Source organism: Spermophilus citellus (genome assembly GCF_964194105.1).
Source record: "Spermophilus citellus genome assembly, chromosome: 1".
NCBI lineage: Eukaryota > Metazoa > Chordata > Mammalia > Rodentia > Sciuridae > Spermophilus > Spermophilus citellus.
The window spans coordinates 117159824-117183423 of NC_138182.1; the positions used below are offsets into that span (position 1 = coordinate 117159824).

The 23600-nt window shown below is 36.4% G+C and overlaps 1 protein-coding gene and 1 pseudogene across 2 annotated transcripts in view; both read left to right on the forward strand.

Moving 5' to 3' along the window:
* The window catches only part of LOC308647923 (olfactory receptor 2T3-like), a 668743-nt pseudogene that overhangs the window by 170783 nt on the left and 474360 nt on the right, over positions 1 to 23600 (forward strand). The window lies entirely within an intron of this gene.
* On the forward strand, positions 9220 to 10158 carry LOC308655782 (olfactory receptor 2L13-like; the record flags this gene model as incomplete). Its single annotated transcript, XM_081306059.1, has 1 exon — positions 9220 to 10158. One exon carries the CDS (start codon positions 9220 to 9222, stop codon positions 10156 to 10158), a length of 939 nt encoding a protein of 312 aa, XP_081162185.1.

Below are 23600 nucleotides of genomic sequence, written 5' to 3' on the forward strand. Positions count from 1 at the left end.
GAGAACATATTAAATTTCAAATAAAATCAACAAGAGTAGTTTCAAGGTAGTTAATTGGAATACCATGAAGCCATAGAAGGAAATTTAGTAAGAAGAAAACAGCATTAAGATTACTGTTGAGTTGTGGCTCAACAGTAGAGAACTCGCCTAGCATGTTCTAGGAGCTGGGTTCCATCCTCAGGAACAATAATAAATAAATAAATAAATAAATAAATAAATAAATAAATAAATAAATGTATTGTGTCCAACTACAACTAATATATATTTAAAAAAAGATTACAAATGGTGTTACGTAATCAATTGTCACTATGGCAAAAGCAAACAAACTTAAAGCAAAAACCAAGTAAAGGAAAATCCAAGTGAGAAATGGGACATCACCTCCTTACAGTGAACTTGGGCTCTGGGGGCCTAGTCAGTCTCCAGCTTCACTTGCTATCAGAAGCTTCCTCCCAGGTGTCATGGGCTGCCCCTTCCATTACCTCACCTCCCTTCCCTTCCTGACACTGGATTTATCAATTAGCTCAAAATCACTTACTCTTTTCTGCATTTCATGCCCAGGATTTCCACTATACAGAGCTATTAAAAGTACAGCTCTTGACCTCAAAGTCAACTTCAAGTCCATTTCTGAAGCAAAGTTCTCCCAGGTAATACACAAAAATAAAAAAACTAAATAGGCTCATACCTTTTATGGCCTCAGCACACTTACTCACTCACTGCCTTGCTGAGCAATGTGTCCTGAATTCATCCACCAACAAAGTCATTTTTTCTGAGGAAATTCTTTGAATATTTTTTTTAATTGTTGGTCGTTCAAAACATTACATAGTTCTTAATGTATCATATTTCACAGTTTGGTTCAAGTGGGTTATGAACTCCCATTTTTGAAATGAATATTTTTATCACTCCTCTCCTCTTCACACCATGGAGACTTCTGTGGAGACTAAGGAGCAGCCAGGGGTCAGCCTCCTGTGTGTTGAGGGTAATGATTTGCTTCTCTTATGAGGGTGTCCCTGAGATGTGGACAACAGAGGCCACATCAGTAATGACACAAGAGGGCCTCAGTCAAGGGCTGCTGAAGTGTGGCAAGGAAGAAAGGTCTTCATTCAGATCACCACAATGTTGCTCAATGCCTGGTAGTTTCTGAAATCTGTATTTCATGTGTTGTTATTCAATATATGCACAGTAATGGCACATAGTAATGTCTCTGAATATAATTATTTCTTTTCCATTTGCTTTATAATAGCAAAATTACAATAAAATGAGCCTAATATAACCATGAGTAAAAATTTGAGTATCCCATATGTTGTATTTATTACCTAATTTTAGGTATTATGTATGGTCAAATTGTTTCTTTATTGTGAAAATTACCATTAAATAATGAAGTTTTTTCCATTATATAGGAATTGAATGCTTTTTTTTATAGCTTTTTGTAAAATATTCAGTAATCAAGGTTATATTACATATCAGGTTTTATATACCCAGAATTTTTTTAGTTGTTGTTTATTTTCTTTTTTCACTGATATATTTAAATTATATGTAATATGTATTTTCATTCATTCATTTAATATAACAACATATTTTGGTCAGTATTGTTCCCTGGTACCTCCCCTTTTTCTCCCCTCCTCTGTGCCCTGAACCCCTCATGAGATAATTTTAATCTTCTGAAAAACATTTCTATCCATTCTTACACCTGAAAAATCTGTTGTTGGAGAATGATATTCTAATAAATAATCAGTATATGTGACATTAAATACAATTCAAGCTATTATGTAAGGATGCCAAGAGAAATGCTGAAGCTTATTAGTCAGAAAATCTCAGGTGGCAGGATACAGTGTGCAGGCATACATGTCCTCACTGCTGTGGCCAGCTCTTGGGTAGAATGACCCAGTTATGCAGTGATCCATGCTAGCAATTCCCCTTTTATACAGACAACAACACACATGGGTTATTCTTCAACTTGACCTTTTTTGTCTTCACAGTTAAGGCTTTTTAAAATTTTGTGGTTGTTTTTTGGTTGTTGTTTGTTTGTTTGTAAAACCACTATGCCAATCTAAGTCTTTGACTGGAATGTTTAGACCATTTACATTCAGTATTATTATAGAGAGACGATTTGTGGTTTTTGCCATTTTCATTTATTTCTAACAATTAATTCAGATTTGTTTCTTCTTACAATTGCTATTCTTCTATTAGGATTGGACCCTAGGATGACTCTGATGTCTCTATTTCATTTATTTGGAATCAAATATTTCAATATATAATTTTTTAATGCAGCCTTAATCACTGTGAATTGTTTTTGTTTCTTCTTGTCATGGAAAAGATTGATTTTTCCTCCAAGACTGATGGGTAGTTTTCCTGGGCATGAAATTCTTGTTGGGTACCTCTTTTCGTTCAGAATTTCTCCAATTCCCCTTGGTTTTTATTGCCTGGCCTGGAAACTCAGTTGATTAGCTTGCCTGTAAATGTGACATGTGCTTTTCTTTTTTGGATTTTAAAAGTATATCTTTATACTTTTGGTTAGTTATTTTTATTTTAAAGAGGATTTTTTTAATCTTTCCTCTTCAGGGTTCTAAATATATATGTATCTTGCATTTGAAGTTCAATTTCATCCAAAAGTTTGAAATTTATTTTTTGATATGATTTTATTGTAAAGCTTGTGCATTCTTTAGTTGTCTTGTTTTTCATAGGGACTCTCAAAAATTTTGTTTGTGTGCATTCTTTTTAGTTATGCATGATGGGAGTTTATTTTGACATAATTATAAAAGAACAGAATATAATTTGTTCTAATTCAGTCACCAGTACTTTCTCTACTTGTTCCTCTATCCCATACACTGATCTTTCTGCTACTTAATTAAAGTCTTTAAATATTGCTGTCTTGTGGATGTACATGGTGGTAAGATTCACTGTGGTAATTTATACATGTATATAATAATGTAATAAAATTAAAATCAATGATAGCTTAAAAATCAGAAACTATGCTAAGACTTGGAGATTAAATAATATGCTTTTGAATGATAACTGGCTAGCAGAAAAAATCAGGGGAGAAATTAGAAAATACTGAAAAGTAAATGAGAATAGTGATACAATTTATTAAAATTTCTGAGAATATAAATACAGTTCTAAGAGGAAAATTCATGGCATTGAGTTCATACCTTAAAAGAACAGAAAGACACCAAATAAGTAATCTAACTTTACATCTCTGGGACATATAAAAAGAACAAATCAACACCCAAATTCAGTAGAAAACAGGAAATAATTGAAAGGAAAGACAAAAATCTATGAAATTAAGATAAACATCAACAACATAAAGTGTTAATGAAAGAGTTGATTTTTGATAGGACAAATAAAATTGATAAACTTTTAGCCAAACTAACTAAAAACAAGAATGAATGGCTCAATTACAAAATCTAATGTAAAAAGGAAATATCACCACAGAATCTAGAGGATCATCAGAAACTATTTTGAAAACTTATACTCTAAGAAGTAGGAAAATGAAGACATGGGAACATTCCTAGACACATACGACCTTCTTAAATTGAGCCAGAAAGATACAGAAAACCTAATTAGACTAATATCAAGCAATTAGATTGAAGCAGAGAACAACAGCCTTTTAAAAGGCAAACTGCTGAACTGGATGGATTCCCACAGTAGTTCTACCAGACATTAAAGTTAAAATAATCCAATCCTACTCATACTATTCAATAAATAGAAAGAGAGGAAACACTACCAGTTCATTCTATGGAGCCAGTACCACCCTGACACCAAAACCAGACAAAGACACATCAAGAAAAGAAAACTTCAGAAGAATGTACTTAGTAAACATACATGCAAAATCCCCCAATAAAATAAAATATGACCAAATCACATGTAAAAACACATTAAGTCCACCATGAACAAGTTTTACCCCAGTTATGCAGGTTTGGTTCTACACAGAAATCAATACATATAGTCCACCACATAAGTGGAATTAACACAATTATTACATAATCACCTCAGTAAATGCAGAAAAAGCATTCAACAAATCCAGTATTCATTAATGTTGAATATGTGGAAAAAACTTACCTCAACAGTGAAAGGAATACAAGATACTTACCTCCACAGTTTAAAGGAAATAAATGAGAAATACGATGCCAACATCGTAGTGAATGGAAAAAAAATAAGGATTTTCTCTAAAATCAGGAACATGGCAAGAATGGACACTCTTATATCATTCCACATGTGTCTTAAATCTATTTCAGGAGACATGACACAAGACAAGGAAACTGAGACTATCCAAATAGGTAAGAAATAATTCATGAGCCTGGGGATGTGCCTGGGAATGAAGCTCAAGCGGTAATGCTCTCGCCTGGCATGCTTGGGTTGCTGGGTTTGATCCTAAAGAAAGAAATTCAAGAAGACATTGACAATGGAAAGACTGCCCTTCTTGGGTAGGTAGTTTTAATATGGTCAAAATGGCCATATTTCCAAACGCATATACAGATTCAATGGAACCCAAAACAAAATAACAATGACATTTTTCAAAGAAGAAGAGAAAATAGCCCTAAAACTCTTTTAGAAGAATATAAATCTCAGAGTACACAAGCCATCCTTCACAAAAGGAGTGGTGCAGGAAGTGTCACAACATCAAATCTTCAATTATACTACAGAACTATACAAAATCCACATAATATTGGTCTCAAAACAGACATGAAGAACAGTTGAATAAAATAGAAGACACAGAGACAACTGACATACACAAAGTCATCAGATACTTGACAAAGTTCCCAAAAGCATTGGAGAAAAGACAGACTGTTTAACAAAAAGGGGCTGGGAAACCTGGATATCCATTTGCAGAAGAATGGAACTATATCCCTACTCTGTACAAAAACCAACTCAAAGTGCAATAACTATCAAAGACATACACCAGAATCTTTGCAAAGATAGAATAAAACATAGGGTGAACACTCCAAAGCATCAGCACAGGTATTAACTTTCTTAACAAGAATGTTAAAGCTCAAGTAATAAAAGCAACAGTCAATCAGTGGGACAGCATCAAGATAAAAAGTTCTACACATCAAAAAAAAAAAAAAAGGAAAAAAAAGTATGAAGAGACAGCCTGCAAAAAGAGAGAAAATATTCACCAGCCCTTTTTCGAAAATCCAAAATATTTACCACAAAAAGCAAATAACCAAATGGATAAATGGGTAAAGATCCAAACAGACATTACTCAAAAGTAGATATAGAATGGTCAAAAAATACATGAAAAAGAAAGTTTCACACCCATGAGAATCTAGGAAATTGAAATTAAAACCACATTGAAAATTCATGTCACTCCAATCAGAAAGGGCATTATCAAGAATATAAGTAATAATAAATGCTGGTGAAGATATGGGCAAAATACACTCATGCATTGTTAATGGGACTGCAAATTCATGAAACCACTTTAAAAGCTCTGTGGAAGTTCATCAAAAGTCTATAGGGACATCAATGATTTATAGTGGGAAAATTCACAATGCCCTTATAGTGAGAAAGACTCAGGTGCCTCTCAAGAGATGAATAAATAAAGGAACTGTGCTATACATACCCAATGGAGTTTTAGTCAACCATAAAGAAAAACGAAGTTATGGCATTTGACAGTAAATTGATGAAACAAGAAAACATCATACTCTGTGAAAAAGACAGACTCAGAAAGTCAAAGGGTGAATATTTTCTTCATATATGATGAGATCCAGGTCACAGTTAAGTCCCACAGGTGATGTGAAATATACCCTTCCCTGGTGTACCAATAGGTGGTTTGCAGGATAGGAAGAGATCGTCCTGTCTGTCACTGGTACCCATGCAACAGGGAGCAAACTTCTGCATGCATATTTCCATGGAGTTCCCAGAACGTCCCTCCAATTAGTCTAGCTTAAAGAGTTGACAACTGTCAGGGTTGGTGGCACATGCCTGTCATTCCAGCAGCTTAGGAGGCTGAGGGAGCAGGATCACAAGTTTAAAGCCAGCCTCAGCAATTTAGCAAGGCCCCGAGCAACATAGTGAGATCCTGTCTCAAAATACAACATAGAAAAAGGGCTGAGGATGAGGCACATTGTTTAAGCACAACTGGGTTCAACTTCTTGTACCAAAAAGGAAAAAAAAACAAAACATTGACAAGATAAAAATGTGTTAAGGGATTTTTCCAATTTGATCTCCTAGTCAGTGTCTGGAGCTGCCTGGTAGAAACTACTGTGCTTCCAAATCCTCATTTTATTACAAAACCTCAAAGTCAACATTTACTTTAGGAGAATTGCTTTCTTCATTCACATTTTCACAAATCAATTTATATCTTTCCTCATATAGAAAAATATATTTTGTCTTATCATAACATAATATAGCCAATGCAGCGTATAATTTGCCTAAGAATCTGACTAGACTGTAGAAGGTAATTGCTCTCACTACTATTGCTGATATCACCCAGCTCAACACTGCTTCTTGTTGATCCTCAGGTTCTAACTAACCAAACAGGAGGATTTAGTAGACATGACCTAACACCCCTACACTCCTCATCCTGTTCTGTAATGACTTGAGACTAATTCTGGGCAGCAAGAGACAGCAGCAGCTCAGTGGGTTGGCTGATTTATTCCACACGTAAACCAAATTCACTTTAAGCTAGCAAAGTCAGGTGAAATGACCAAGTTTTCTCTCCCATGGGCTTGGACCCTGGGGATCCATTAGAGGAAGAAGGACATGTAAGGCTTGAAGGAGGAAGGTTCTGTGCATCAGAGGCAGCAGTTCATCCTTCTGTCCCACTCTCCAGAAGTAAGTGTGGCATGTTTGAGTCTGTTTTACTGGAACAAGGGAAGAGCAGAGGGAGATGACTGAGCAAAGTAATAAGGAAGCAGCTCTCAAGGTGAGGAGCTCTGAAAGTTCTGCATAAGAGAATACTAGAGGTGGGAGCCATGGGCACTGAGTGTGTTCTGAGAACTCCCTCCTGGTGCCTTTGGCTCCTCACATCAGGAGAGCTTGGTGATGTGCAGGCCAGCTGCTCAGTGTCAGGACCTAGTTGTTTAGCCTGGCAGCGTGTGAGCACAGCTTGGGGTTTAAATATTTCAAAGTATTCAATGGACTTTTGGGTGGTAATTTTGTAAATAAAACAACTACTTCTCTCAAAACTCAGTCCCAGATTTCAGATGATGTAAGTCAAAATACTATCATTGTACTAAGTTGATTTGGGTTAGCTTTAACTAAGAAGATATTTTGGAGACGAGGTTTTCTTATCATAAGGAAACATTTATTTTGCACAAAGAATAGGCCATGCCATAACAAATTGTAAAACACAGGAGTCAGTTTAAATGTAATATCAATTGGTGTGAACCTGTTAAAATTCCAGAATGTGATGCTCTCTGGGAGTGTGATCTTCATCTCACTGGGTCTTCTCCACTTAAGGTCTGAATTTCTGAGTCTTCTCCATTGAAAGGAGAAGAAAAGAGAGTGAGACCTACTCTGTGCTAAACACAGTGCTCAGTTAATTGCATCATCCCAGATCTCAGGTGTGGTTGTTGGGAGTGAGTTAGCTTAGGCTCAAACAAATAATTGGCTTATTGGTCATGGGCTGATTGTCTGTAACTCTTTTTCAAGGACATTAAGTCTCATTGTATTAATTATTATTGCTTTCTTTTGCAAAATGAACTCAGCCTCCTACACTTGCTGTAGTGATATGTGTTGGGTTCTGTCAAGTGAAGGATATTTCTTTCAACTCTAAGTATTTGAGCAGTATGCCCAGTAAAATGACAAAGAGAGACCATCATCCTGACACCCTGTAGTCATGGAAGCAGTACTCCCCAGGTTTTAGTGAAACCAAGAGGGTGGGGTTTCAAGAAATTCTGGCACATGAAATAAGGTCCAATACCCAATAAAGAAAGTTGCTGGTCATCCATGGAAATAAACCCTCATATGTAACTCCAGTTTCCCAGATCCTAAAATTTAATTAGAAATGAATGGGGTACTGGAGTGAATAATATCATCCCTTGTCTGACAGCATGAAAGTTTTCAACTTCAGAAAAAAAGATAATGAATGTACTAACCAAAATCAAACTTTTAATTATACTCTAGACTCTTTGTACCTGCAAATATAAATGTTAAAATAGGTCTCAATATAAATGATTTGACCATTGAAGATAAACTTAGAGAATAATGTGTGTTTAGGTCCTGCTACTAACAATACAATTAAACCTGAAGGATAAAAAGAAGTGGAAAAGTACCACAAAAAGTTCTCATGTTCTGCTTTTTAATACACATATACTACAAATTTATTTTAAAAAGTTGTCTTCTCACATTTCATTAGTTGAATTATCATAATAATTCAGAGAAAAAGCCTCTGAGTGTGTGTTTTCATTATCAAAACCAGTGTTGTAAATCCATCACCGCAGAAGTTATGTTTGCTGCTGTGATAACTAGAATGAAAGTCTTGTATATTATTTTAATGTCACTTTTATCATGTGATATTTGCTTTCACAAAGAAATACCATGTGTTTTAAGAATTTCAGAAATTAGAAACATCAATAGGGAGGAGACAATACTCAGAGAAAACAATATATTCATGGTGGATTGTATAGGATACACAGTACATTCACAGGACAAGAACAATGCTTTGGATGGTGAACCACTTCAAAGACCAGCTGAGAAGCTTCTGTTTAGGAGGTGAGCAGCACAGCTCTGGGAGAAGACCCTGGCTTACTCAGCTGCAGCAGTGCCAGTGGGGAGGGGAGAGCAGGCACTAAAGGTGTGGAGGAGGCGAGGTCACTGAGGATGCAGACTCAAGCACACAGGGCACTTCTGTGCCCCAAAGGCCATGTCTGTGGTGAACCCGAGTGCTGAGGTGGGGATCTGGGAAAGCAGGATCCTGGCTTCCTCTTGGGCTGAGCCTGGGAGGAAGTCCTAGGAATGCTCTTTCTGGGAGTCAGCAGGCAGGAAGGCTTTTGCTACCTCACTTGGTTTCCTGTGCCTGGTACAGATTTTGTATTGCAAGACCATGTATGTGTCCAGGATGTGCGGAGATGGTTACAGAGAACTGGGGCAGGAACATTCTATTCATGTCTTAAAATCAATTCAAGAAAAAGTACAGATCGAAAAAAAAAAAAGCAACAAATTCTAAACAAACACTAATAAAGGCAATTCATTTTTATTCTCTTTTACTGTTTCAACTCATGTTTAATGTTCAATTTTATTTTTCACTTACTTTCAAGGAATTCGAGGAATTAGGTTTTCATGGAGAAATGGAACCAAACATCAAATGACTTCATTTTGTTGGGGTTGTTACCACAAAACCAAACTGGCCTACTTCTCTTGCTCCTGATCATCTCTGTGTTTGTTCTTGCCTGTTTCGGGAACTCAGGGATGACTGCCCTCATCTTCTTGGACCAGCGGCTCCACACCCCCATGTACTTTCTCCTCAGCCAGCTCTCCCTCATGGACCTGATGTACATCTCTTCCACTGTCCCCAAAATGGTGTACAACTTCCTCTCTGGCCAGAAAAGTATCTCCTTCTTGAGTTGTGGTGTGCAAAGTTTCTTCTTTGCAACTATGGCAAGTTCTGAAGGCTTACTCCTGGCCTCGATGGCCTATGACCGCTTTGTGGCCATCTGTCACCCCCTCCATTATCACATATATATGAGCAAAGGAATGTGTGTGAAGATGATCTCGGTATCCTGGACACTAGGTTCCCTCAATGGCCTAGTCCACACTGTGTATACACTTCATCTTCCATACTGCAAGTCCAGGACCATCAGTCACTTCTACTGTGACATCCCAGCCATGTTGCTTCTTGTCTGTACAGACACCTGGGTCTATGAGTACGTGATTTTTTTTAGTGCAGTCCTGATTCTCCTCCTTCCTTTCCTTGGCATCACTTTGTCCTATGGATGGGTCATTTTTTCTGTCTTCCACATGCGCTCCAAAGAGGGGAGAAGAAAGGCCTTCACCACATGCTCCGCACATTTAACTGTGGTGACATTTTACTATGCTCCTTTTGCCTACACTTATCTCCGTCCCAAGAGTGTCCGCTCACCAGAAGAAGATAAGAACCTGGCTGTCTTCTACACCATCCTCACCCCCATGCTCAATCCCATCATCTATAGCCTGAGGAACAAGGAGGTGCTGGGGGCCATGAGGAGAGTATGTGGGATGTTCTCCCCATGGAAGAAGTGAGCATGGCTGACCCTCTCCTAGGTATAGCTTATCTCCATGCAGACTGAGGCACCCCGGTGCAGCACTCACCAATAGAAATATAATGTGACTCTACATATGTAATTAGATTTCTAGTGACATGTTTAAAATCAAATTAAATATCGATTATTACATAGATTTGTCTACATTAATAATTAATATTTATTTAGTTGAAAACAAAAATGTTAACATTAACAGGTTGATATTATATTATTTATATTATATATAATACTCAATGTAATGTTAGTTCACATAATATTTTAATGTAGTAATATACTGATACTTAATATTATCATTAGTATGTTTGACATTATACTCTTGCTTTCATTATATCGCTTGTTTTCATTCTACATTTTCCAACATTGTGTGACTTTTATGTTATATCCCATTAGAAGCTTGCACTGTGTACACTTCAAGTTTCCCACAACCACACGGGGCCAGAGTCTCCTGATATCCAGCACTTCTGGGTGCCTAGTAGTCCTCTCCTTCGTGATTACATGTGGGTTGTTATTCTCACTGTGATTCTTGGTCTTGGAACAAAGAATTATACTCTGAACACTTTAAAATAAATATTTCACTCAGTATGTTAGGGAGACCTTGTTTCAAGAAAAAAGAAAGGCTGGGGATGTGGCCAGCCAGTAAGCACCCCTAGGTTTAAATCCAATTACCAATAAAAAATCAGAAAACTCAACAACAAAACCCCATTTCTACTCTTCTAAACTTTAGTTTTGACTTTTGTAGAGATATTGAAATCCAAATGGCTCCTAGGTCGTAGTGTTATTTTCATCTGTAATCTTTCTCCAGGCACACAATACATAGAGAAGCTCCTTCTACCACATCTACCAAGGCCACAGTTTCCTCTTGCCTTTTCATACTCCATGATGGAATACTTGCCATGGTTCTTGCCTTCACCAAAAGACTTTCCTTGGCCTTTGTCAGCAGGGGCTCATCTGAGCTGGATGTGCGATCTCTGATGTCCTAATATCTAAGTAGTTAGTTTATGTCTAAGAGGGCACATTAATTTTAGCATCCAACATCTCAGGTACAGCCATGTGCATAGGGTCACTGTGACCCATCCTCTCTAATCTATCTGCCTGGTCAATTCCAGGAGCTATGCCCAGGACATGAGCAATATCCAGTTCCATGAACATGCCCAGCTCTTTTGTATCCCATGCCCTGCCCACAAACCCCAAACCTGTTCTTATAGGCTGTGTTGAGGTCCCTTGACCTGACAGTCCTGGAGTGAGTCAACACATGTAGCTGAGGTTTGACCAGGTGACATCTGCTATTAGTTCTGCCTCCTGCCTGGACACTGTTCTTGGTGTGTACACTTCCAGCCTGGTTCCTCTGTGTGTCTGAAGATTTTATGAACCAGTGTATTTTAGGATGTTTATTTTTCTGTCTCAATGCAGATTAATTTCTTTCATTTCACTTAAGAACCCTGGGTGATACAATCAGATTGTAAATATCAGTTGAACTGTGGCTATCAAGTCCTTTGGAGTGTAAGGGCAGTGACTATAGTGCTAAAGGAGGATTAAAATTATGTTTTAAATTTGGCTGTAAAGTAAGATCATTTCACAGTTGTTTAGAGTTCTGTAAAAGGAGTAGAAAAACTCAGTTTAAGGCTCAAATATCAATCTAGCTTCAAACTTATGGGACACTTCCACATCTGTGTCCTCTAAAATGTCTTAAGTACTCAGTGTTCAGAGATGGATCTGACATCTACTCCTTAAAGGAAGTGCTTTTTTTTCTCTCTAGATTTAAGGGTAAGAAAAAATACATAAAGACTTTGAGGTAATACTTATAAGTTAATTGTTACTTCATCCCACATTAATCACACTGCTGACCCATAATTGTGATGAGAAAGATAGGAAGAAACTATTAATTTCTTTTTTGGCCACAAGTGTGTGGATCAAATCTCAAACACTCACCCATAGAGGCCCAAAGTCCAGCCAAGACCAAACCCCAACTAGTGGAACTTCTAAATGAGGATTGCACCATCCTGCTACCAGAACACAGTTTAGCATCATTCTACATCATCCCACCCTACATGGGGAAACAGGAAGCTGAGAGATACTACAACCAGGTTTACAAATTCCCAGCCACAAAGTCTGGCAACTGAGTGAGGAGCACAGAGACATTAGATTTTAAAAAGCCCAGCCCTGTTCTAAAATAGATCACATTCTAGGTCACCATGGAAGTGTTAGAAAATACAAAGAAAATGATATTATCCTGTGCATCTTATCATATCATAATGGAATGAAACTAGAAACGAACACACAAAAAAAATAGAAAACATATAAACTTGGAGAGTGAGCAATTCTATTTTCACTTAGTAATTGATAATAAAAGAATAAGTAATCAAGAAATTATAGGAAACAAGGAGAACAAAACACTAATATCAAAATATCTGCAAAGCTATCAAAGCAGTTCTAAGAGAGAAATTGATACCATTAAATGCCTACATTAAAAAAATAGAGACTGCAAATAAATAAGCCTGTATTCCATCTTGAGGCCTTAGAAAAGAATAACAAAATAATTCCAAAATAAGATTGAAGTCAAAATTAATGAGATTCAGAATAAAATACACAAGATCAATGTAATGATTTGGTTCTTCATAAAGATTAATAAATTGGTAAACCCTCAAACTAACGAAAAATAGAGAGACATAATGCAAAGAAGCAAAATTAAGCTTAATAAGGAGATTTCACAGCAGAGACTTCTTAATTCCAGAGAATCATTAGAAACTCTTTTGAAAATTTATATTCCAGGAAACTGGAAAATTTAAAAGACTTTTACAAATTTCTAGACATATAGGATATATCCCACATGAAACATGAGGATATAGAAAGCATAAACAGAACAATTTACAGTAATTGGATTGAAATAGCAATTAAAATCCAAAATGAAAAGCCAAAGATGAAAGGGATCTTCAGCTGAGTTCTAGCAGACCTTTAAGAGGAACTGGCATCATTCTTTCTCAAATTCTTCAAGAAATTAAAAGGAACGCTCTCCAACACTTTTCATGAAGCCAGTATTACTCTGATACCAAAACCAGACAAAGACACATCAAGGAAAGAAAATTACAGACCAATGTCCTGAGGGAGAGAGAAGAAACAGTTATTAATAAAATATGAGCAAACTACATTCAAACACACATTAGAACGGCAATACACCACAATCCAGAGGGTTTCATCACAGAGATGCAAGGTTCAAATCATTTGACATAGCAAACCAATAAATGTAATTCACCACTTAAATTCAATAAAGAATAATCATCTCCATAGATGCAAACTACAAAATATCCAGCACCCATTCATATTAAAAATGCAGGAAAAATGAGACATAGAGGGATTTACTTCAATACTGTAAACAAATCCATAGCCAGCATCATACCAAATGGAGAAAAACTAAAAGTATTTTCTCTAAAATCACAAAACAAATGCACATAAAACTCAAAGAGACACTAATTTTAATCCACTTGGAAAGTTAATCAAGAAACAAAGCAGAGAATATATTTTGACAAAGGTGCAGAGAAATTAGAAACATCGTTGTTTTTGCAGCAATGTGAAAAGGCCTTGTTCTTGAGTAAAAAGAGCTTAGTGATTCTTTGAAACATTAAGGCTGCTATCATTAAGTGATCAAGTTCTTCCACCTCTGAGATGCACCTCGAGAAATCAGAGCAGACACTAAAGAGTAGTCTGGACTCCATGTCCACCCACAGGAGAGATGATGAGCAGAATGGAGTGGCTGCACTCAGTGGAAATCATTCAAGGCTTCAGAGGAGAGCAGGTGGCACATACAGCCACATGGACAAATGTCAGCAGCATCAGATCTGATGTCTGACCTTGTGAAACACAGCTGTCAGTTCAGCACCTTCATTAACCATGTTACAGTTTGACAAAATAACACTTACCATGTAGTAGTATGTAAATAAAAAGCCTGTGTCACAGGACAGCACCTTTCAATAAGGTGCATTTGCTTCAATGATGTGAAGAGGACATCTATTCTTATTTGAAAATGAATACTGCTGCGATATTTTGACAATTTAAGTTTTAGGCATCTAAATAGCTGTAAGAATTTATTTGCTGCCCTTGATAATATTTTCACTTGATTTGATTTTCTTAAGTTCCCTTAGAATTGTACAGTTTTAAACCCTGAAATAATAGCCTGCACACAGGAGAAAATGTAGGCATCCAAAGTTTTCATTGTAAGTACAAAACAGAGCTTCAAATCTGCATTGTGTACTGCATGATAGGAAGGTCAGATGCATGGGATTTTTTTTTAAAAAAATTTTGACTCATACTGGCTCCTTGAATGCAACAGGGTTCCTTCCAGTATGCAACCAGACTTAATCTCATTAACAAGACCTTGTGTGGATATTCCACTTTACAATGACATATATGAGATTCAGAAACTTTCAATGAACTTTCCCAGCCCTCCAGATATTAAGATCTACACATATGTATGAAATCACCTATTATTTACATATGTCAATACACACATGTGGTACTATCCTTATCAACACAAGCTTATCTTACATTGTATAAATATTTAAACATGTAAACTTTTGGTAACTGCCAGGTATATCTTATAGTATAGACATGTTGTTTAGGTAATAAATCAAAAACATTGAGTTGCTCAGTTTTTAATCAACCATAAAACATTACAAAAGAAAAGGAAACAAAATTTATTAAAACAGAAATGGCATTCAATTAACAAATTGTAAAGAAAGAATATGAAAGACTTCCTTAAGACCAAATGGTGATATCCTAGTGTTGAAAAGGTACTTGTCTCAGCATCCTCCTGCTTCCTGTATCACCTGCTTTACTCTCCTTTCACTAAACGTGAAACAATCATAAATATCTTAAAAGGATTTGAGGGATCTATGTGATTATTTGTGTTATTCCCAATAACAAATTGTCCCCAGGAGGGGATAAATATGAATTAATCCCACTAAGGGCTGCCTGTTTCTAAATGAATGGGATCTTGCAGAGTAAACCAGGAGCCAGGTATATTTTACTAGAAAGATTTAGGTTATGGATTCCATAGAGCTAGAGTCAGGTCTTAAAGTAGCTGGTTGCAGATGCATCTGTATATGCAGAAAAATCATTTTGCATTACCTCATTTATTTAGAGTTCACAGCACTGTGTACTGACTGTCCTGGAATCTCTAGAACACTGCACTACAAAGTGTCCCCTGGTTTCTGGACACAGATAGTCCTAGAGAGTCCCTGCAGGGATTCTGTGAGAAGTTTCTCCCTTCATATGTGTCCACAGCTTTCCATACAGTAATAGTTCTAAATATTGTCTAACCATTGTTAGAAAGGGTAGATGGACATAGAAAACCAAGTGATGAAAGATTTAAATAATGTGCATTTTCAGTCATTCAGAGGGTATGAAGTTGGAGAATCATATTTTACAGAGGGCACAAAACTCGAGGACACCAGTGAATGTTTCTGTGTTCCAAAGTTACATAGCCCCATGATTTTCCAGAATGTTGAAGCAACATTAATAGATGAATAGTAAATAGGTAGACAAGTATTTTCATGGATAGATAAAAACTAATTTTGAGAACATATCCTTTGAATTTTCTTTTGGAATGAAGTTGGGCTTATTCTGCTTTATTTTACAACTTCATTAGAGAATGTGTTTAGCTTTAATTTAATCTACTTCTGGCCCTTCATTTAAAAGGAATGTCCACATGTTTGGTGAATGTAATACTGGAGTGTGTACCTTGGAAGTGGAACACAGAGGAGCTGGATGACTTATACACTCTGTGTCTGTGAAAATATTTTTGAATATCTTGCACACTTAGAATTCCCATGACTGACTAGATCAGAGCATTGATGTAATTATCATCATGTATATTCCTATGCTGTCAACCACACAGCTTGTACAATAACATAGTTGCCAAATTGTTTCTGAAAAGTGTGCCAATTTAATTCTGAAAAAGAAATCTTAATGGTTTCTAGTATACATATTACTATTACTTCTTAATATATTCTATTGTTGCACCAAAGTATAAAACAAGCGAGGTGCAAAAATTGAAACCACAAAGCATGACAATTGACACATATTGGCTTTACAGACAAAATATTGATAAAACTTAACCCAAGTGCAAATCACAAATTTACTGGTATAATTTTCATGTGCCCTTTACCTTAAAAAAGCTGGTCAATGTTCCATATATTGGTAAATCTAACTATTGTCAATTACCTCATACACACACGAATATATTTAATTTCACATAAAATCAACAATAGTAGTTTCAAGGTAGTTAATTGGAATACCATGAAGCCATAGAAGGAAATTTAGCAAGAGGAAAACAGCATTAAGATTACTGTTGAGTTGTGGCTCAACAGTAGAGAACTTGCCTAGCACATGCTAGGAGCTGGGTTCCATCCTCAGGAACAATAAAAAATGAATAAATAAAGGTATTGTGTCCAACTACAACTAATATATATTTTAAAAAAGATTACAAATGGTGTTATGTAATCAACTGTAGCTATGGCAAAAGCAAACAAACTTAAAGCAAAAACCAAGTAAAGGAAAATCCAAGTGAGAAATGGGATATCACCTCCTTACTGTGAACTTGGGCTCTGGGGGCCTAGTTAGTCTCCAGCTTCACTTGCTATCAGAAGCTTCCTCCCAGGTGTCATGGGCTGCCCCTTCCATTACCTCACCTCCCTTCCCTTCCTGACAATGGATTTATCAATTAGCTCAAAATCACTTACTCTTTTCTGCGTTTACTGCCCAGGATTTCCACTACACAGCGCTATTAAAAGTAGAGCTCTTGATCTCAAAGTCAAATTCAAGTCCATTTCTGAAGCAAAGTTCTCCCAGGTAACACACAAAAATAACAAATAAATAGTCTCATACCTTTTATGGCTTCAGCACACTTACTCACTCACTGCCTTGCTGAGCAGTGTGTCCTGAAGTCATCCACCAACAAAGTCATTTTTCTGAGGGAATTCTTTGAATATTTTTGAAATGAATATTTTTATCACTCCTCTCCTCTTCACACCATGGAGACCTCTGTGGAGACTAAGGAGCAGCCAGGGGTCAGCCTCCTGTGTGTTGAGGGTAATGATTTGCTTCTCTTGATGAGGGTGTCCCTGAGATGTGGACAACAGAGGCCACATCAGTAATGACACAAGAGGGCCTCAGTCAAGGGCTGCTGAAGTGTGGCAAGGAAGAAAGGTCTTCATTCAGATCGCCACAATGTTGCTCAATGCCTGGTAGTTTCTGAAATCTGTATTTCAAGTGTTGTTATTCAATATATGCACAGTAATGGCACATAGTAATGTCTCTGAATATAATTATTTCTCTTCCATTTGCTTTATAATAGCAAAATTACAATAAAATGAGCCTAATATAACCATGAGTAAAAATTTGAGTATCGCATATGTTGTATTTATTACCTAATTTTAGGTATTAAGTATGGTCAAATTGTTTCTTTATTATGAAAATTACCTTTAAATACTGAAGTGTTTTCCATTATGTAGGAATTGGAAGCTTTTTTATTACAGCTTTTTGTAAAATATTCCGTAATTAAGGTTATATTGCATATCAGGGTTTATATACCCAGAATTTTTTTAGTTGTTGTTTATTTTCTTTTTTTTCAGTGACACATTTTAATTATACATAATAGTGTATTTTTATTCATTCATATGATATAACAACATATTTTGGTCAGTGTTGTTCCTGGATACCTCCCCTTTTTCTCCTTTCCTCTGTCCCTTGAACCCCTCATGAGATAATTTTAATGTTCTGAAAAACATTTCTATTCATTCTTACACCTGAAAAATCTGTTGTTGGAGAATTATATTCTAATAAATAATCACTATAAGTGAAATTAAATACAATTCAAGCTATTATGTAAGGATGCCAAGAGAAATGCTGAAGCTTATTAGTCAGAAAATCTCAGGTGGCAGGATACAGTGTGCAGGCATACATGTCCTCACTGCTGTGGCCAGCTCTTGGGTAGAATGACCCAGTTATGCAGTGATCCATGCTAGCAATTCCCCTTTTATACAGACAACAACACACATGGGTTATTCTTCAACTTGACAGTTTTTGTCTTCACAGTTAAGGCTTTTAAAAGTATTCTCATTGGTTTTTGTTTGTTGTTTGTTTGTTTGTAAAACCACTATGCCAATCTAAGTCTTTGATTAGAATGCTAGACCATTTACATTCAGTATAATTATAGAGAGATGATTTGTACTTTTTGCCATTTTGATTTATTTCTAATAATTAATTCAGATTTGTTTCTTCTAACCATTGCTATTCTTCTATTAGGATTGGACCCTAGGATGGCTCTGATATCTATATTTCATTTATTTGGGATGAAATATTTCAATATATAATTTTATAATGTAGGCTTAATCACTGTGAATTGTTTTTGTTTTTTCTTGTCATTGAAAAGATTGACTTAATCTCCATGACTGATAGGTAATTTGCCTGGGCATGAAATTCTTGTTGGGTACCTCTTTTCATTTAGAATTTCTCCAATTCCCATTGGTTTTTATTGCCTGGCCTGGAAAAACAGTTGATTAGCTTGCCTGTAAATGTGACATGTGCTTTTCTTTTTTGGATTTTAAAAGTATATCTTTATACAATTGGTTAGGCATTTTATTTTAAAGAGGATTTTTTAAATCTTTCTTATTCAGGGTTCTAAATATATCTTGCATTTGAATTTTAATTTCATTCCAAAATTTGGAATTTATTTTTTGCTATTATTTTATTGAAAAGCTTGTGCATTCCTTTAGATGTCTTGTTTTTCATAAGGATTCTCAAAAACTTTGTTTGTGTGCATTACTTTTAGTTATACATGATGGTAGAGTTTATTTTGATATAATTATAAAAGCATGGAATATAATTTGTTCTAATTCAGTCACCAGTACTTCCCCTACTTGTCCCTCTGTCCCATCCACTGATCTTTCTGCTACTTAATTAAAGTCTTTAAAAATTGCTGTCTTGTGGATGTACATGGTGTTAAGATTCACTGTGGTATATTTATACATGCATATATTAATGTAATAAAATTAAAAATCAATGATAGATTAAAAATCAGAAACTATGCTAGGACTTAGAGATTAAATAATATGCTTTTGAATGATAAATGGCTAGCTGAAAAAATCAGGGGAGAAATTAGAAAATACTGAAAAGTAAATGAGAATAGTGATACAATTTATTAAAATTTCTGAGAAAGTAAAAATACAGTTCTAAGAGGAAAATTCATGTCATTGAGTTCATACCTTAAAAGAATATAAAGACACCAAATAAATAATCTATCTTTACATCTCTGGGACATAAAAAAAGACCAAACCAACACCAAAATTCAGTAGAAAACAGAAAATAATTGAAAGGAGAGACCAAAATCTATAAAATTAAGATAAACAACAACAACAACAACACAAAGGGTTGATGAAAGAGTTGATTTTTGATAGGACAAATAAAATTGTTAAACTTTTAGTCAAACTAACTAAAAATAAGAAGGAATGGCTCAATTGCAAAATCTAACATAAAAAGGAAATATCACCACAGACACTACTGAAATCCAGAGAATCATCAGAAATGATTTTGAAAATTTATACTCTAAGAAGTTGGAAAATACTGAAGACATGGAAACATTTCTAGACACTTACGACCTTCTTAAATTGAGCCGGAAAGATACAGAAAACCTAAATAGACTAATATCAAACAATGAGATTGAAGCAGAGAACAAAAGCCTTTTAAAAAGCAAACTGCTGGACTGGATGGGTTCCCACAGTAGTTCTACCAGACCTTAAAGTTAAAATAATCCAATCCTCCTCAAACTATTCCATAAATAGAAAGAGAGGAAACACTAGCAGTTCATTCTATGGAGCCAGTATCACCCTGGCACCAAAACCAGACAAAGACACATCAAGAAAAGAAAACTTCAGAAGATTGTTCTTAGTAAACACACATGAGAAATCCCCCAATAAACTAAAATATGACCAAATCACATGTAAAAACACATTAAGTCCACCATGAACAAGTTTTACCCCAGTTATGCAGGTTTGGTTCTACACACAAATCAATATGTATAATCCACCACATAAGTGGAATTAAGGACAATTATTACATAATCACCTCAATAAATGCAGAGAAAGCATTCAACAAATCCAGTATTCATTAATGTTGAATATATGGAAAAAACTTACCACAACAGTGAAAGGAATACAAGATAATTACCTCCACAGTTTAAAGGAAATGAATGAAAAATTCGATGCCAACAATGTACTGAATGGAAAAAAAATTAAGGATTTTCTGTAAAATCAGGAGCATGGCAAGAATGGACACTCTTACATCTACTATTACACATGTGTCTTGAATCTATTTCAGGAGACATGACATAAGACACAGCAACTGAGACTATACAAATAGGTAAGAAATAATTCATATTATCTATTTGCTGATGACATGGTCCTATATCTAGAAGACCCTTCAAACTCCACCAGAAGACTTCTAACACTGATAAATACATTCAGCAGAGTTGCCAGACACAAGAACAAAATGCATAAACAACTGCTTTCCCATAGTTTGATAACAAATCTGGTGAGAAACAAATAATGAAAACTATCCCATTCACAAGAATTTCAAAACCAAATATTTTAGAATGAATTCAATCAAAAAGCTTAAGCACCTTTGCAATAAAGACTACAAACACGAAAGAAAGAAATCCAAGAACACATTGACAATAGAAAGACTGCCTTGTTGGATAGGTTGAATTAATATTGCCAAAATGTCCATACGTCCAAACCCAATGTACATATTCAATGGAACCCTCAACAAAATAACAATGACATTTTTCAAAGAACAAGAGAAAATAACCCTAAAACTCTTTTGGAGGAATAAAAATCCCAGAGTACACATAGACATCCTTCACTAAAATAGTGGTACAGGAAGTGTCACAATATCAAATCCTCAATTATACTACAGAACTATATAAAATCCACATAATATTGGTCTCAAAACAGACATAAAGAACAATTGAATAAAATAGAAGACACAGAGACAACTGACATACACAAAGTCATCAGATACTTGATAACGTTCCCAAAAGCATTGGAGAAAAGACAGTCTGTTTAACAAAAAGTGGTGAGAAACGTGGATGTCCATTTGCAGAAGAATGAAATTAGATTCCTACTCTGAAAAAAAAAAAACTCAAAGTGCAATAAATATCAAAAAATTACCCCCAGGAACTTTAAAATGCTAGAATAAAACATAGGCTGTACACTCCAAAGTATCATGATAGGTATTAACTTTCTTAACCAAAATATTAGTGCTTCAGAAATAAAAGCAAGAGTCAATCAGTGGGACAGCATCCAATTAAAAAGCTCTGCATATCAAAAATTTTTTTTAAAAAATGTATGAAGAGATAGCCTCCAAAAAGAGAGAAAATATTCACCAGCTATTCTTCTAATATCCAGAATATGTAAAAAAAATCAAAATATTTACCACCAAAAGCCACATAAACAAATGCATTAATGGGCAAAAACCATACAGACATTTCTCAAAAGTAAATATAGAATGGCCAACAATACATGAAAAAAAAAGTCCCACATCCATAATAGTCTAGGAAATAGAAAACTAAAAATTCATTTCACTCCAGTAAGAAAGGGCATTATCAAGAATATAAGTAATAATAAATGCTGGTGAAGATATGGGCAAAATACACTCATGCATTGTTAATGGGACTGTAAATTAATGAAACCACTTCAAAAGCTGTGTGGAAGTTCATCAAAAGTCTGTAGGAAAATCAATGATTATAGTGGGAAAATTCACAATACCCATATTGTAAGAACAACTCAGGTGCCTCTCAAGAGATGAATAAATAAAGGAAATATGCTATACATATACAATGTAGTTTTACTCAGCCATAAAGAAAAATGAAGTTATGGCATTTGACAGTAAATTGATGAAACAAGAAAACATCATACTCTGTGAAAAAGACAGATTCAGAAAATCAAAGGGTGAATATTTTCTTTATATATGATGAGATCCAGGTCACAGTTAAGTCCCACAGGTGATGTGAAATATACCCTTCCCTGGTGTACCAATGGGTGGTTTGCAGGATAGGAAGAGATCGTCCTGTCTGTCACTGGTACCCATGCAACAGGGAGCAAACTTCTGCATGCATACTTCCATGGAGTTCCCAGAACGTCCCTCCAATTAGTCTAGCTTAAAGAGTTGACAACTGTCAGGGTTGGTGGCACATGCCTGTCATTCCAGCAGCTTAGGAGGCTGAGGGAGAAGGATTAAAGCCAGCCTCAGCAATTTAGCAAGGCCCTGAGCAACCTAGTGAGAGCCTGTCTCCAAATTTAAAACATAAAAAAGGGCTGAGGATGTGGCACATTGTTTAAGCATCACTAGGTTCAGCCTCTTATACCAAAAATTAAAAACAAAGACATTGACAAGAGAGAAAAATGTGAAGGGATTTTTCCAGTTTGATCTCCTAGACAGTGTTTCGAGCTACCTGGTAGAAACCACTGTGCTTCCAAATCTCACTTTATTACAAAACCTCAAAGTTGAAGACTCAACATGGCGGCGGGTGGGGAGGCAGTGCTTTCAGTACCTCCTCAATCATGTGGACAGAGAGACGCATTAGAATGTTCAGATTCTACCTGCTGAGAAACTGCCAGTGAAATTCCACTGAAGTGAGACCTGCTGGGGAATTTGGGATTATTGGAGGTGACAGCTTGCCCCAGATGGGTAAATCTTGGCCTCGCTGCGTGGAGGTCCAGGCCACCAGATTTGCCTGGTGACCAGCACAGTAGGAGGGTGTTCAGCATTGTGCGGCATAGAGACCCTATGAAGAGGTTGCTAACCAAGCCTTCATGAAACAGCAAACCAGAACTGAAACCCACCGAGACTGGGAGAGACCAGAGACAGGCCAGACCCACCCCTCCCATCAGACACTCCAGCAAGGAGTCTGGGGCCCGCCATAGCAGAGAGCTGATTTCACCAGAGTTCGGCAGACGGGATCCCTTCCCAGCCGAATCAGCTTTAGCAGGTGAGTGACTCCCACCCCCACCAGAAACATACAGCTGGGAAACCTCAAAAATCTTGCCCCAGAGTTCCATGGGCATGACTGTAGGGGCCGAGGGAAACAGAGGGGACTCCGACCCCCAACTCCCACTACCGCCAGTGTCGTGGGCCTGACTGTAGGGGTCGAGGGAAGCAGAAGGGACTCCCGATCCCCAACTCCCCCTACCACCAGTGGCGACACCCAAGGCCTTAGAGGCCAGTTCCCTGGGGCGTGGCCACCAAAGGGGTCCTAACAAATTAAACTGTCAGTTCCCAGATCACCACTCCACAGCCCTGGGGTCTGGATGAATGACAGAGAGTGCTTAGTCGTTTGGTAAATAGGGCATGCAGTGGGGCTGCAAGTGTATC